Source organism: Apis laboriosa, unplaced genomic scaffold, assembly GCF_014066325.1.
Source record: "Apis laboriosa isolate Shangri-la unplaced genomic scaffold, ASM1406632v1 scaffold1_cov151, whole genome shotgun sequence".
NCBI lineage: Eukaryota > Metazoa > Arthropoda > Insecta > Hymenoptera > Apidae > Apis > Apis laboriosa.
Window position 1 is genome coordinate 3,024,508 of NW_025222279.1, and position 17,494 is coordinate 3,042,001.

The following is a 17,494-nucleotide window of genomic DNA, read 5'->3' on the forward strand; positions in this document are numbered from 1 at the left end:
ACCTACCGCGCAGCAAGTGGCGCCATCCGAAACACCGTCCCTCACCACAAACTTAGCTGTGCATAAAGCACAAAACGTGTACGCGCGTGCCGCGTGGAATATTTGCCGACGTTCGATCGACAAACGAGTTATCTAATCTAATGATTCAATCGTCAGATTTTTTTTTTTTAAATTATCATCTTACAATTGTAACAATGTAACGGCGTAACGAACAGTTTCAGAACAGTAATTAATTCGAAAATTGGAAAATTTGTTGAGAAGGCAATTTTCAGAAGGAAGTTTGAAGATATGTGTATATGTCTTTTTTTTTTTTCTTTTTTAATTATTATAAGTTAACGAGTTTCTTCGAAACTAATTTCGAATAGATTAAAATCTCTATTTTCTACAATTTCGTATAGATAGTTTCGATGGTATAACAGGTGGACGTGGATAAATTAAGAAGCTATAAGTTGGAGGTTGAAATTAGGGGAACAGATGTGGAGAGAGTTCTACTAGTAGAATTGGTAAGTCTCTGGTCAGACAGAGAGGAACGAGAGGATGCGGGAACGATTGATGGGTGGGCGTTTTACTCGTGTAAACTCGTGGGATGTAAGGGGTTGGGATGAAGAGGTTGTAAGCTTTATTGGAGACAATATAAAGATATATGGAAGATGTTCCGCCTATGTGGGACGTAAGCGAGATAGCCTTTGTTCTCTTATCATCGAAGATCGTTACGTCGTTATAATAAATAACTTCATTGTTTTTCCAATTCTTTCTCCTTACTGATACCATAACAAATAACTAACTAATTATTGTTGCCCCGTAGTATATAATACATTGTACCATTATTATTACGCGAAATATTCATAAAAGCTAATATCAACATGGCACAAAATTCATGCATTACTTGCTACGCCTTCCATGTATGTAACTCGCGATACAAATTTTACGATACTATATTCCATCCTATATAACAAGTATCTATGTAATCTTGGAAACAATCGAACGAAAGAATCGACTATCCATCCTCGAGAAGAGAAGGGAGGTAATAAAAGAAAGAAGAGAAAAACTACTTCTTCTTTCGAGCCACCATCGGCAAAGGGACTAAGAAGAACGATACAACCCTGGACATATATCTGTTCCATGTCACGATCAATTTTATCCTCGCGCCACCGCCCCAAATATTGACCTCCTTTCCAAAACGAGGAAGTCGTAACGATGGATTCGCATGCGCCATATTGTGTAATGGGTTGCAACTTACTTCGTACCCGGCTGCTTACGAGGAAAGTTCCACGTGTGCTCGTCAGTGCGACATACGTGGGAGAAACCGCAGAGGATTGGTATTAGAGCGGAGACGTAACATTAATTCCGAACGCGGTAGATTAGAACTCACTCGCTACCCTCCCCCTTCCGCCGTATATTTTCCCTCGGTTTTCCTACGGTAAACACGTGGATTATTTTATCTTTTGGGTAAATAAATGTTCCACACGCTTAGATCAGACGTAGAAGAATTTTCTTCGCTTCGTTTTTCGACTTTGGTTTTTTTAAGGACGGTGATGATCGTAAAATCGTAAAACACTGTTTTCTTTTTTTAAATTAAAATTGTAATGATTAAAGAGAAAATTAAAACGCGTCGAAGAAGTTTTTAGTATTAGGAATCTTTTAATAATAAAAATGAAAAATTCGAAGCAAGGATAAGGTTTATTTGTAATTCTCGAAGAAGTTGAAATATTATTTGGGTAATTTTGAAAAGTATTTCGTTGCATTTAAAGTCTAGTTTCTAGACGATGAGGACAGAGAGGAGTTTGAATTAATTTTATTTGAGTCGATTATTCGAAGAATAATTTGTTACGTGAATTTTTAATTTGAATAGAAAAATATTTGAGCGTCGAGTTTTTCTTTTTTTTTTTTAAACAATCGATAACTTTACGTAACGGCGATAATATATACGTTTTTCAAAGTCCATTAAATTAATTCTTTTGAAAGTTTTGAAATTGAGAAAAATAGACACAAAGTATAAGTTAAATAAAACGAAAACATCGTGTAAACTCATTAGCATACAGAACGCGACAGATGGAAATATCAATTGTATTTTCATTAGAGCATTAATGATGCATGACTGTCTCGATTAAAAACGATATATCATATTCTAATTAAATATTCATAACGTAAAACATTTATATCACCTAATCTCGATACTATTTCCTTCGCGAAATTTCAAATTGAACGGCCGATTAAAACTTTAACTCGTCCAATCATCGTTACACGAATAGATGAAAATTAAGAAATAGTAAATTTGAGAAAATTATTATGAGTAATAGAATTTTTAATTTCCAATAATAGAAAGAAAAATCCAATGGTTTATGCAATAAGAAGCTTTCACGACAAAGAAAATACGGCCAAAGTAGATTATGCCATTCGCGGTCAGACAACGCGTATCAAGTTCATCTGTTTGAAATGAAACTCGCATCGACACACTTTCATTGGACACACCCAACGAATAAATAATAGATGCACATTCACAAAAAAAAACTGTTGATTCTTCAAGAGTCGCATTTTTCAGGAGTAAAAAAAAAAGAAAGAACGCTCAGAAGAAGAAAGAAAAAAATTATTTAGATTGTAAAAAGAAATAAATCCAACTTATCCTCTCTCTCTCTCTCTCTCTCGTTCCTCCTTTTGTCTTTTTTAAGCAATAAACGACTCGTTCCAATTTTTACACACGATCCCTTGACCGACTTTCACTCGAAAAGGACGTTTTCTATCGCCATGAAACAACCTGCGAAACACCGATCAAGCATCGCCAAGTCCTGTTTAATTTTCTTATTGGATCGGAGTAAAAGATAAGAATCGTCGTGACTTGGGCAGGAAGGAGAGAACTATTGAAATTTTCGACGACGTTTTTCAGATTCTATTATGCTATTGGAACGTCGTCATTGACTACAGCTCGGTCAAGGTTTCATTATCGACCTTATTGTATCTCTAATGAACGTTGCACTATCGTCGTATTTCGCACTGTTTCCATACTGTCGACACGTAATTATGAGGAAATATCCATATGAATACATCGTGTTCGACGAAATATACAGTGGTGGCTTCAAACTACTATAATAATCGAAATTATTTAAGTATAATTCCTCTAACGTGGTGGAACTTAAACTAACTAAGTAAGGAAGCTTCCTTAATTTAATAAAACCGACGAAATCTGATAATAACTGATAAGAGATAAAATCATAAAGATCAATTGAACTGGAAAAATTCAAATCGAAAATTCGATACAGATTAAATTCTTCCAACGAAATATTTCCGAAACGAATCTTATCCATTATTCGTTTCAAGAAGAAATCACTAGAAAAAAAAAAAAAAAANNNNAAAAAAAAAAAAAAAAAAGAAATTAATTCCACGAATCAAAATTCAAGGTTTCTTACCTATATATATATGTATACTCGAACAGCCTCGAATACTCTTTTCGTTACGACGAATCAAGCGCACGAAACCTCGACGAGATTCAAGGATATCGGAACCGTGTTTAAAACGAAACACGGACCACCAGGTTGGCAGTCGCAGCCATTAGAGACGCGCGTACAGCCATAAAACAGGACGAAATGCAGGGGGGGGGCGACTCTCGATTTCTCGGCGGAACCGGTCGCTGTTTCGAGAAAACAGTCTCCTGAAAGGGGGGCGTAACCCCTCGAAGATTTACTTCCGACGGCAAAGTATACGTGGCGTAATTTATCGCGGCCGTGTACACGCGCGCCTCCATTGAATAATAGCGCGGCCAACAGAGCGCGATGCGGTGGCGCGTTCGCGCGCACCGAGGCCATACTAATTCCTTGTATAAATAAAGGACTTATCTCCGACCTGCACACTCGTTCCCTAGACGTTATGATATACTAACCTCATTAGCATGAGGCACAGCCAAGAAGTATGGCTTCGATAACGAGCGCGATTTGTTGAGAACGATTTTCGTTCTCCGACGATCGATTCCGTTCACTCGACTCGTTTCGTCGAATAATTTATCGATGTATTCATTTTTCGGATTATCGTTAATCGATCGAAATTAAATAAATTCGATTCGAATATCAATTTGACGGATTATTATCGATCGATCACGTTCGCAAGGATCAATCTGTTTTTATCTTTTTAAAGTTTTGCTCGATGAGTTCATTCGAGTACGATTACTCGGATTTAATTTAATTTAAAAGTAAAGAGACGGAAATGATTTTCAGAGAATGTTACTTGTACCGGCTGCCTGATGAATCTTTTATTTATGAATTATTTAAATTACAGCTTCTAGTTCTAATTGACTTATTTCTATTTGCATTTCAGATTTCAGATTAAATAACATCAAGGTTATCAAGCATCTTCAACAATCTGGCAATCTGTAGGAAGATCCTGCTACGTCTAAGGTAATTTGATCTTTTAATTAATCAAGGAGGTAATTTTTTTTATATTAATCCATACTTTTCTAGAAATATTTATCAAACGTACGATATAAAAATACGATTCGTACGTATATATATATGGCATTTTTTCTACGGTTGCATCACTCGTTTCGAGAACGTTGCACGTTGCACGTTACTCGAGCACGTGCCCTATCCGGTTTGCTTGCGGTATTTCCAATTCCATCCATCGCGCTCAACAATGTCCCGTTAAAGTATCGAGCGGACCAACATTGAAAATTCGCGATCCCGCGCCACGCAGTGCAATTAATAATCGCGCGTCATTGCAGCCTCGAATTACGCCAGCTGCATCTGTCATCGTGTTACGGGAACCGTTACCTTTTACCTGTTATCGCTCATTAATAACGTCCCTGCTATTACCACGGCCTATTATCGCGAACACCTCAGTTCCGTTACCCATCCGAACACGAATTCTTACTTTGCTCGACTTCTCGATTCGAATCCCGATCTCCATTCTAAGTTATCTTGATCGAACAGGCGAAGTAGTCGCTCGATTTGAAGTAATCGTTAAATCGACTTGACATTTTTTTAAATAATAACTAAAGCGACAATTATCCTTTCAACGTAGTATTGTGTCAGAGGTGTTTAGAGTTGGAAAAAATTTGAAATATTTCCACGAGCAATACACCATTTGAAAGTAATAAATTTAATGATCATGTTCAATCGTGTTTGGATTCAAAAGAATGTTCGATACGAAGATTGAAAAAGTCTTATACCGTGCGACGAGATTTGAAATATCATTTCACGACATTGTAAAATATTTATTTGCAAAATCTTCTTTCCCCAGCCCTGGGGTAAACAGTCCTCGATAGGTGACAAACTATTTTTTTAAAATCGAGGAAAAGTTCATTTGTCATGTAAGCAAGCTGCGAAGAAGGAGCAAGGAGTTTCGAAAAAATCGGATGGAAGGGATGTTTGAAAGGACGAGGTGCACGCGACCATATGTACCGACACGTCTATAGGCCATAAATTGGCGCGGAACATCGGTTGCGATCGTGGACGAAAATTATGGGTTGCCGGAAAACGCGATGGATGATGCCGAAACGAAAACGAAGCGCAACCGGGTTGCAACCGACCAATCCGCGGCGTTCTTGTGTAAAGTCGGTGCGGCCGGTGATTGGAACGGGCGTGGGAGTATCGAATCGATTAGACCCGGGGATCGATTGTCGCGCTCGTCCCGGAAACTCTCCGCTATTGCTCCACTTTCCACGCTGCCCGCGATTCCTTCGACTCGTTTCCTCTTCTCTCCACTTCCTCGCGCCATTTCTCCCCCTCGATCACACATGTTAATCGTCATGCTTTATCTCTCGTCTACCTTCATCAGCCGATTATATATCGCGGATATATATTTTTGGATATCGTGGATTCTGATGACTCGCTCGCGGAGGAATCTTTTGTATTCTGTTTTTAGTCGCGTTCTACGTCATCTTTACCATCTCTACGTGTCCACGCGTAGAATTCGCGTTCATTTTTAAATTCCTAGACATCCGTCCTTCTTCAAAGTTTATTAATTATCTTGTTTTTCTTTTTTTCTTGTAGATCGTCCATTTCCATCTTAGAGAAACAAAAGAAAGTATAAGTCAATTTTTATTATCATTTTCGGTGTTAGATTGTCGACAAATCGCAAACGATCCCTTCGTAGACGAAAAAAATTCTATCCGCGATATTCGTAATTCTCACGAGGACGAATAATTCAATTTAAATGATCGATTCGATAAGGGCGTATCGATGCTCGAATACAAACAACGTTATCGTTAATAATTATTCCCGTTGAAAAACTTTGGCCGCAAATGCCAGGACTCGATAACGGTATTTTTCATCATGAATTCGCAATGCTTCCCTATTCGGCCGACAACGATAGCTCTCCGCTTGTTCAAGTACGCTAATGGATCGAAAACACCTCGTTTCGTATAATTGCACGGCAAACACTGGTTAATTACCTCCTCGACTGGCTTTTAAAACATGGTTACATAATGGAAACGAGAAAGAGTTTCGATGCTATTACTCGTTCGATCATCCTCGCCTCGAATCTCATATTTTCTATAAAAGAACTGGAACACGAGGGAACAAGTAAACAAGGATATATATTTATCGAAGAAATTAGAATGCGAATCTTCGAGTTTAAACTCTCTTTCGTTTTTGATTCGTCGGAATATTGAAATGATTATCCAATGGCTTTTAAGCGGCGATAATTTTTGACATGTCGACTCGTGTACATATTGCGGATTAAATTTATTATTGAAAATCTGTAGGGATGTCGACAATTATCGCGAGTAATCGATTCATTATGGAGATGTGGATAAATCTGTGCCACGTTCAATTCAATTCGTGTTTAATTTTTGAATTATGGAATTATATCAATATGTTTTATTTATTAAATGATAAAGGAACTATCGTAGGATTATTAATCCATTGATCGAATCAAATGTTAATAATTAGTTTCGATCGATGAAATCAATGAATAAAAATGAATAAATTTTAATTTATTCTTTCTTATTTTTTTTTTTTTTGCAATGAAAAAACTAGAAATTGATTATACTCTTGAAGCATTAAATATTACAATCTTTATTTAAATTTCATTTTAGATTTCATTAAATCGAATAATTATTATACAAGTGTTAAATTCGTTATAATTAATACAATATAACATTTGTCTATAATAGTTGCAATTTTCATCAATTATTTTTACTTCTTCGTGCAACATTGAATCATTTAGTCACATTATATTAAAACGTATATAATTCTCTAAATTGACCGAGCACGCGTTAATGAGTTGTTCAAAGAATAATTTTCTGAAAGATAATTCTAAGCAATTGGTTAAAAATCAATTAACAGTCGATAAAAGAAAAAAACGTTATACGTGTGTGGTATATCGAGATTTATAAAATCACGCTAATTATTCAATACTTTCAACGCTTTAAAATTTCCTGTCTAGACCTCCGTGTAAACAATAAATTATATTTCGAATTTCTCCGAGTTTTTTTATTTTTCATTATAATAATAATGAAAAAATAACCATATATTCTTCTACAAATTAAAGCGATTTTTCTTCTAACTTGATTGCTTATTTAACGATAATTAAAAACTAAAAAAAAAAAAAAAAAAAAAGAAAAGAATAGATACAATCAAAATAAATAAAAACGTTTAACCAATATCCAAACAACTTTCATTGCCAATCACGTTATTTTACATTATTACACCTCTTCTACTCGGAAATATTAATCCTGAATAAATAATTCAGATTCGAATTAAAACGGGTCACTAATTCGCGGAAAATCGTACTTCTTCCATCGCCCAATCAAATTCCACGATTCCAACTACGCGTCAGTTGAATATCCTCTCATACGATACAGAAGAACAAAAAAATCTAATTTCTTAATAATCCTTGTGTCAGAGCCGAGAAAAAGAAAGTTTTAACTTCGTTCCAATGCCGAGATTAACTTCACACCCTCGATTCGCATGGCGAAGAAACGGTTTTTGAAATAAATCGGGCGTAAATCGGTTTAACCATCGGGGGGTTCGCTTCAACCCCGCCTCCCCCCCCTCCCCCCGATTCATAACCGAGCTCGACCAAGGGTAATGCAGGTCAGTCTCGGTAATATCCCGGTAATGTACACCAGTGTGGCCAACCTTGAAGAGATAAATTTCGCGATAAGGTTGATAATTAACGCCGCTAATGGCCGTTATTATCACGGTTATGAGGGAAAAACGTCCCAGAAACGTCGCGACCGGTTACGCGACTTTTGTTGCTTTTACACGGACGATACAATAACAGGGCCCACAATAACGCGTAATTGGATCCACTTGCGGATGGATAAAAGAGGCGTGTGTGCGTAATTTAGCAAGTTGCTTGACCAGAAAGTATCCGGAATCTTAATTGAATCGAATTGGAATTTTGAAAAGTGGCAAAAAAAAAAAAAAAAAAAGAAGAAAAGAAAAGAAAAGAAATAAAAATGGCGATTCGTTGTAGAGTATTAATCAAAGTCGCTAAGAAGTATTGAATTTTTTATATTAGATTTATAACGATAGAATAAATCATTAAGGAAGCAACGATTTTTGTTTTCAATTTGATATTGATTATTCGATTTGATATTAATGATTTTTTTGATTTGTTATTACATTCACTTGTGATATTGGTTTAGATACGATTACAAAAAAAAAAAAAAAAAAAAAGAGAGAGAAAAGAAAAGATTGCACAATTTTCTATTATCTTATTCTACGTATTCTTTTCCATCAACGACAATTATGATTACATTTCATCACATAACTCTTCACGTTTCATTTGTATCTGATAACTTCTTCCGTTACACCTTTCGATAACAGATATGAAAAAAACATTGATTAATTTCGCAGTCTTCTATCTTTACATTCAGATATTATCGTGTTTGGTAAACAACGCTGTAAAAAACATCAACCACATCGGTGTACCCTAACTTCATGATCAATGGAAATATGAAAAATCGTCTGAATTTCAAATTTCATTTCGATGATTACCAATTCCATTCAAAATAATAAACATTTTTATCATTATAATTCAAATATTTCATACACAAATATTTTTAAAAAAAAGTACTTAAATGAAAATTCGCTCAATTACGATTTGCAAGGAGAAAATTTTCGAAAATTTCTATAATTATGCGTTTTTAGATGATATTTGATTTATCAAGATTACGAACAACGCAATAATGATAAAAATGTATCAATTGTATGACTGATATTAATATAATGACTGGTCGATATCGCAATTAATATTAAAGTATATATTATTATACTTTTCGACACATCATTCTTGCTGACGTATCGGCAAAAAAATAATTGACAATAATACGGTAATTATAATTTTGCGTTCGCGAAGAATTTTAGATAAAGCTAGGTCAAGTTTTTTTTAGACTTTTCTCTTACGTGTATAATTTATATAGATTGATATTGATTTCGATACAACGAGTCTGCGCGCGAGAAAACGAAAATGTAAAAAGAAAAGAAAAATGATATTTTAAATAGTTTAATTATAATATCAGTGAGAAAATTTAATATTTTATTTGGAAATAATAATATATCGTAAATGGGTTATAGTGTTAAGGAAAACAAAAGAAATATGCGATGGCTGTTGATAATTATGCTGATAATGGAAAGAACTTTTTTTAGAACCATTTTGATACCATTTGTCACCTATCTACGCAATTGCGTTTCAAGTTTAAATAGGTTTGGCCTTGCTAAGCTTGAACGTCACATTGTCGTCAATTTTTTACTTCAGTCTCTAATTATCCAAAGACGATATTCATATGCTCAGACGTGTACACATATCCATTTTGTTCAAATTCACCGAGTGAGATAGAAGATCCTAGGAAGGAAAAAAGAAAAGAACAATTCCATGCAATTTTTCAAACGATGAAAAGAGTAAAATAAAATAAAAATAATTCGATAAAGGAACCTTTGAAATTGAAATACTTTCGTTCCAAACAGAAATGGAAAAATTTGTCACGTCCATCTAAATCAATTTTCTATGTATCAAAGAAATTATTCCATTCGATTTTTCTCATAATGATTTAAAATTCACAGATGAATTAATTCGATGAAAAAAAAACCTTCACCATTGCAAAACGAGAAAATATTTTCATCCAAATAATTTATATCCTTATACAATTTTCCAATCGTACGAATAAAAAAACATTTTTCAAACAAATTCGAAAACAAAACGAAAGATGCGTTTAAAAAAATCCCAAAAAATAAAACCTCTTCCAAAAAAAAAAAGCAAAGAAATCTTCGCTTTCGTTCAAATTTTCCACATCTTTGCTTCACAAAATCCCTTCTCCACCGACAATTCGTCTGGTGTCGCGATAAACGACATCCAAAGCTTTTCTAAACCGTCTAAAACGCTGAACCTACACCTACGTACGTGTACTTCGGATTCAAAATCACGAGACACCTTCGCCGAGATCAAAAAAAAAACGGGATTTCTGTAAACGGGATGCGTCGCGATATGTAATTCAGGAGACGTAATTGGTCGAGGCGGGTTCAAGCGTTCAAGCCGCGCGCCGACATTCCGTGGCCTTTGGTATGCAAAAATCCGGCAGCAGCGAGCGCACAAAAGCTCGAGCCGTGGCGACAGTGAAAAAGAGAGAGAAAGGGAGGGAGAGAGGAAGGAGAAAGGAAATGGAAAGGAAAAACGAAAAAAAAGAAAAAAAAATACGGAAAAGGGCACGAATTGAAATCGCGCGCGATAGACAACGAGCTTTCGGGCAGCGCGCGTTTCCGCGCAAAAATCCAATGGTTGAATCGCGTAATTAAATCCCGAAGACGATTAACGACGACGTCGCGACGCCTGCCTTTTGTCCAACCGAACTTTCTTCCGTTCTTATTCGCTTCTTGTAATTAATCGCGAGTGCTTATTATATTATTATAATTAATTTTATTTCGCTGCATTGGATTGGATGATTCGAGATTTTTTTTTTTTTTTTTTTTTTTGATCTTTCTTCCCCGATTTTCGGATGGAGGATTCGTGTATTTTTGTGGCTAAAAAAAATGTTACGCGGATGGAATAAAAATTGAGAAGGGGGAAGAGAGACGGGAAACGAATTGAGTTTGAATCGTGACAGATATTTTGATTTCAGTTTTTTTTTTTTTTTTAATGTATTTTTAGGTATAATGAGGTTAATATAATGCTATATTAATCACGTAGCGTTTAATTAGAAGATAACGAATTCGTATTTCAGCGAGAATTCCTTAATCTCTCGATTTAATTTATTATCATGGAAACGCGATAGCGAATTTCGAATATTAAAAATTTGATATTTTTTTTATCAAGTTTATGCTTTCACTTAATTATTTCAACGCGTCAAGTATCAAATGTTTATCAGTTTTAACATGTGTGTAAGTGATTTTTTATTAATATATTCATTTTCGTTGATAGTAAATTTTTTCTTCTTCTTCTTCTTTTTTTTTTTTTTTTAATTATCATTTACATTGAATGAATTTAAAATTGATGTTTAAACAGGTTCTGCAACACGAATTTAACAACATCGTAAAATCTATAATATACAATTTAATTCTTAATTAAGTTGTTACTAGAATTACGATCATCATTATCATCCTAATCATTACACACATACATGCGTATATATATATCATGTAAAATGCATTAAAAACAAGCATATATTTTCGCTTAAATTTAATCACATTTCAAATTATCCTTTGCAACTCGCGTCTCGTGATCAGACTTCTTGAAATGGCCGAGCTCCGAAAACGAGGCAAGCATTTAAATTCTCTATTTAAATGCTGCACGTGGATGTGTTAAATAACGCACCGTATCCTTGCCATGATAACGTAATAACTCAACGAGTAATAAACAGAAAATTATGAAAGTTGAATGGTTGCCATGGTTACTAATGCTTACTAATGCTTAAGAAGAATTCTGCATTTTCACGGAATATTCATACGCCATTTACCCGACTCTATAAGTTACACATCGATGGAAAAGAACAAAAAAAAAAAAAGAAAGAGAAAAAAAAAATATTTACTATTCTTTTGAATGAAGAAATACAAGAAAATCAAAAAGACATTAATAATTAGATGTTCATTTTTCATAAAGATCAAGAACTCTCTATTTGCTAATATCGTAATAAAATCTTTTTTTACCTTACCCAATCTACTTATCACTAAAATTAAAAAAACACTCTATCAAAAATTTAAAACACAGTCACAAATATTTAATATCTATCAGTAATCTTATATCCAAAAACTTCAACTTCGATAAACAATCTACACCGTATATACTGTATATTGTAAACTAACTGTTATCAATTTTTATCGCGTCCATTCGATTCGCTATCAAAACCAAAAAAAAAAAAAAAAGACTCTATATCTATATGACAATCAATGCTTTCACGCGATCATTAATATTGATCATAAAATATTTCAAAAGACGCGTTTAACACCTGAGAGACCTGAATCTCAATGCACAATTAAAACAATCCTATATATCCAATACACCTCGAAACTCATCAACTTTCACGCATCCATTTGATTTACACGCTTCGCGTTAAAAGGTTTGCAATTCCAAAATAAAAAAAAAAAAAAAAAAAAAAAAGAAAAAAAGAAAAAATCAACCGCGAATACCGCACGCGAAATGCAGGCTTGGCGAAACCGATTCACCCATAAATCTCGTCAAATGAATAATAGACACGGGCAGAAGCGTCGTGGACACGAATCGATTCTGATTCGAGCGTATAGAAATTGGCCCATGGATGATGAATCGAAATGCGCGTCAGACATTTTGCGAACTTAATTGGCCGCTCTTCCTTTACGGATCCACGATGGCAGATTGGATCTTATCGAAAGATAGATAGAAAACGAAGATCGACTTTCCTTCTCGGCTTCGTTTGCGATCCGTCTATCGATTCTGCCGATCGCGAGAAATCCGCGATTCGCAAGGATCCCCCTTCCTTGCGCAATCAATCGATATATTTAAGCGGTTCTATTGGTAAACGAACCGGAATCTGGGCCAGTTACAACACCTGTCGTAAACTGAATCGTATCGCCATGCCAAATTCTACGAATACGGTTAATTCTTTGAAATTAGAGATGGAATGGTGTCCGATTTTGAGAGACACGTCGAACGATGAATCGTATTCGAGGTGGTGAGACGAACCTATATCGTCGAAATACGCGTTCATATCTCGAATCTCGTGATCGAATGATTTCGATAATTCGTCCAAATAAATTAAGGTAATTAAAAAAATTGGATATTAAGAGTAGATAGAATTCTGTCCACTCTTTGAAATATATTTTGAGAAAAAAATCTTTATCCTTAATCGAAGAGTATATCCCTGTGATTTAAAAATATTTGTCTTCTTATCGTTTTTATTTCTTTCGACTAACGAAATAGATTCGAAATCTTGGAAGACGTATATGCGAAGTATATATGCGACCATCACTCTCGTTAAAAAGATCTTACGAAGGAACACATGCAATTTAAAAAAAAAAAATATTTATATCCTTTGGTTCTTTCGACGAACGAAATAAATTCGAACTATTCCCCCGAAAAACAGAGGAAATTCGGATCGTTTCGTGTTTCACGATTGGAAAGTAGAGGTGTACGAGGTGGATGAAAGAATGGAAAGAAGAAAAAAGGAAAAGAAAAAGAGGAAAAGTACAGAGCGCGTGCATCCGTGTGCGGACACGCAAACGTCGTGCAACGTGATACATATGTACGTACCCCTTTTATCAATAACGTTACGTGGTGGTACATTGATTTAAAGCCGCGCTGTTATGCAGGCAGCGAGGAGCGGGTTTGGTCGCGAACAATGTAAACTGCGCACGATACAAATTATAGCTGTCAACGGAGCCACTCTGGAGCACAAATGACGAACCGATCTTTACGCCTACTCGACCGTAAGTCAATATTTACGAGCTGCTTAATGCGAAAGGGTGAGACGTGGGATGGAAAGTTTCCCTCGCCTTTTGCTCACCTTCGAAGTTGATTCGTCGGTAAATAATCCTTTTCGACAGACCATTAAGACTCTTGTACAAGATTTTCGTGACGAGTGCATGTAGGTCGTGCACAAGAAGAAAATGAAAAGTATGTCGCTCGAGAAGAGAGATCGACTCGAATTTTCAATTCGTACGAATTGGAAATAAAAGAATACGCTAATTTTTCTGCGGCACACGTGTGAATACTTTGATTCGCAATGCCTATCCTACATCCTTCTCAAACGAGTTTTTAAATTCGAAGAATTACTCTATGCAAATTGCGGAATTTCGCAAAATATCGCGAGATATCGAGTGGTTTTGCATTCTGGGAAGAAACGTGAATGTGAAACTGCAATACTCGAATAATAAATAGAATCAAAAGAAGGGATCGATTAATTGGATAATTTGAATCTCACGAAATTCCATCAAGATACGTAGATCTTCGTTTCGATTTGCATAAAGATACATCCAAGATATAAAGAGAGGATTACCAAGTGTGCCACGCATAATCGGAAGGAATTTCCTCGAAATATTCCTCGTTTATCCACTCTAATTACCGTTTCACTGTGTATTCTTCGAACAATACCGCGGCGGTCTCGGATGGCCGTTTCCGGTTTCACTGTTAGTTCGTCCCCAATGGTTTACGCGACCTTTCGACTCGTAACTCGCGTCTTTAAAGAGAAACACTCACGGCTCAGTGTTTACCATCGATTAAAAACGCACTGAGAATAGTAACAACAACAACAACAATAACATTAACACTCGCGACTGGATCGACAGAAAACTCGCCTATCACCTGTCCGTCTCGTTAAAATTTTACCTCGGTTCCCCTCCTTCGATCTCACCTAAATCAAGCCAAACACGCAACACACACGCACACACGCGTATATATATATACATACACGCACACATTCACACATACACGCATAGAAATACGTATGCATATATACGTAGCGTGACGAGCGTGCACCGTACACGTGCCCGCGTTCGGATACACACCTGCACGTGCTATTCCTCGATGTCAGAAGCCGATGAACGAAGAAGAGACGAAACAGACGAGGACCGTTCGCACCTGCTTCGCACCAAAAGTCTATCTATCTTCCCCGTGATGATATTTTCACTTATTTGGAAACCGTTGATCGCGCGTTCGAGTTAATTCCTTCCTCGCGTCTCCGTCGTAGCACTGGTCGAAACATCCGCGTCCTTACTTCCTTCCCTTCTATCTCCTCTCCTTTGTGGTATATCGAAGGAGGATCCTCTGTTCACCGGTGGTCCGTGTGCGCGAGAGGACGCGTGTGCCGGTGGATGGTGTGTGCACGGACCTCGTACACGTTACGGTGTGCGTATTACAGAGGATGGCGTGTACGCTGCTGGGTCACCAGTGTGTATATCTCTCCCCCTCTTTCTCTCTCTCTCTCTCTCTCTCTCTCTTTGCTTCTAGTATATATACATATATATGAGTTTACATGTATATATATATATATATATATATATATTTATAGGGTTGCGCGCGCGTGTGTGTATATGTGTGTATGTGTATGTGTGTGTGTGGAACGACGACGTGGTGCCGCGACTACAGGTCTGTCAGATGGGACGCGCGTCGACGGTGATTACGGCGGAGAACGTGATACAACAAGCGAGGAACGGTAACACACAGCTCGGTGTACCAGCGGAGACTGCCGGGTCCCCCACGATCTCGCCGAGTGGTGGCCGCTATAGTGGAAAAGATATATAGCTCACTCACGTAGCGTGTGTATACGCTCCGCGCTGCTGGATACTCAACAAGGATTCGGGTTGGAGGGGTGTCGCGGAGAATCGTGGCGATCGGGGAGTATACGTGAGGGCAGGGTGGTGGGAAGGGGGGATCGGCACGATCGGCGGGGAGGGCGGACTGCTACTAGAGCGGCGCGCGCGGTGGGAGACGGGGGGCGAGCGGTGGGGGGAAGTGGCACGCTCTAGGCGCTATGACGTAACCCGAGTCATCGCGAACCTGTGTGCCGCGGGTGGTGGGGAGACGGAGGAGAGAGGACGGCGGCTGGAGTGGGGGCGAGCGGTCCGGTGGTGGGGAGCGAGTGCAAGGGCGCGCTGGTGGGGAGGACGGTGAACGGAAGGAGGGGAGGATGGCGGTCATTAGTGCTACTAGGACACGGAAGCGAATCCTCGCCACCCTCCTCGCCCCTCCCCGCGGCCCGTTTCGCGACCCGCCACCGGTAACCACCCACTCTTTTCCATTTTCCTCTCTCGGTCCCTCTATCCGCCCTCTCCGCGTGTATGCATTTTCCACGCTCGTCCCTCTCTCTCTCTCTCTCTCTCTCTTCCGTGTCCGTCTCCTCTCGTCTTCTTCCTCCTCGCCATCCGTGCGACGCCTCGCGCGTCCGTGTATTATCTATATAACGCGTGGCCCGGGGGTGCGCCTGCACTCTGCAGCTGCACACACAAACCCTTTTTGCTTCGGAGCTCCGGAACGCGGAGAGAGTACGGAGAGTAACATCGACGATTAGGCCGCGCTCGCGACCTCGTCCTTGCCGGGCGGCCAAGATCGGGGCCGCTCGCTCGCTCGCTCGTTCGTTCCTTCGTTCATTCGTCGTTCGCTCGCTCGCGCGCGCGTTTTCTTTGTAACGATACAAACGTTTCCGCGGGATCGGAATGCGTTGACCCTTTCGCGGTCTACAGGCTTTGCGGATAACTGGATGGGTTGGATAACGATTCACGAACGGGTCACGTGTATCAGACGTGGATCCGCTTCGCGGAAACGGCGACTTGGTCGTGCGTCGATGGTGTGCACGATGTCGTGACGATGAACAATGGTAATATTTTTTTATGGAAGAATCATTACGCAAGGCAATTTCATGGAAATTTTAATGACGAAGAGAGGCAGTTTGAAAATCTATATAACGTTTTACGACTTCGTACGTCCGCATATTCAATTAATCGAATTCAATAACTTGAATCGTACATCACACGTTAAAATCCTCTCAAAAGAACTTTATAATCTCTCTTTAAAAACCGCTTAATGTTCATTCCACCAGACCAAACTATCGAAACAATCGCTAAATTTTCTCTCGAGGCAAGAGTCAGCCCCCGTTATTGAAATCCACCGCGTTTCGCGAGTCACGTTTAAACCCCGTTTCACCGTGAAGCGTGATGGAAAAGCCGCTAGCTCGATACTCGATAATGGAACCGTAACGAGATTTTCATAAACAGATGCAAAACGGTGGCGGATATTTCCGTGGGAGGCGAGGATCGATAGAAAGCCGGTCGCCTTCCGTGGGATTTAAAGCCTGGTAATTGATTTCCTGGTGGGATTCCAGGGTGCACTGCGCCCTTTACCCTTTCGACGGCCGGGTTCCAGCCTACGCGTGGCTGGGCGTGGCGGGGAATCGTTGCGGCTGAGAAAATCTTCCCGCGGAAGATACCTCGTCGAAGGTCAAACGACGTCCATTCCGCTTGTCGGCACAGCGTGGAGGACAATTGCGTCTCAAAGCGCGCCACTGCCACCCGAACCAACACATCGAGCAATATTGATCAGCGGAGAACATGTATGCGCGCGTGTGTGTGTATACTGAACTTTGACATTTGCCCCAGCC

The 17,494-nt window shown here is 38.4% G+C and overlaps 1 protein-coding gene across 2 annotated transcripts in view; it reads right to left on the reverse strand.

The window, feature by feature from the left end:
- The window catches only part of LOC122712420 (protein Tob1-like), a 106,354-nt gene extending 90,785 nt beyond the window's left edge, over positions 1–15,569 (reverse strand). The window contains exons 1-2 of one of the 2 annotated variants that reach the window (XM_043932096.1): positions 14,907–15,569; positions 5,873–5,993 (exon numbers count right to left, since the gene is read on the reverse strand). In XM_043932096.1, coding sequence (XP_043788031.1) covers positions 5,873–5,926 — 54 coding nt within the window. In that variant the 5' untranslated portion in view covers positions 5,927–5,993; positions 14,907–15,569. The remainder of the gene's footprint in view (positions 1–5,872; positions 5,994–14,906) is intronic. The other variant, XM_043932098.1, reaches the window with a different exon arrangement.
- Between the last annotated feature and the right edge of the window lie 1,925 nt (positions 15,570–17,494).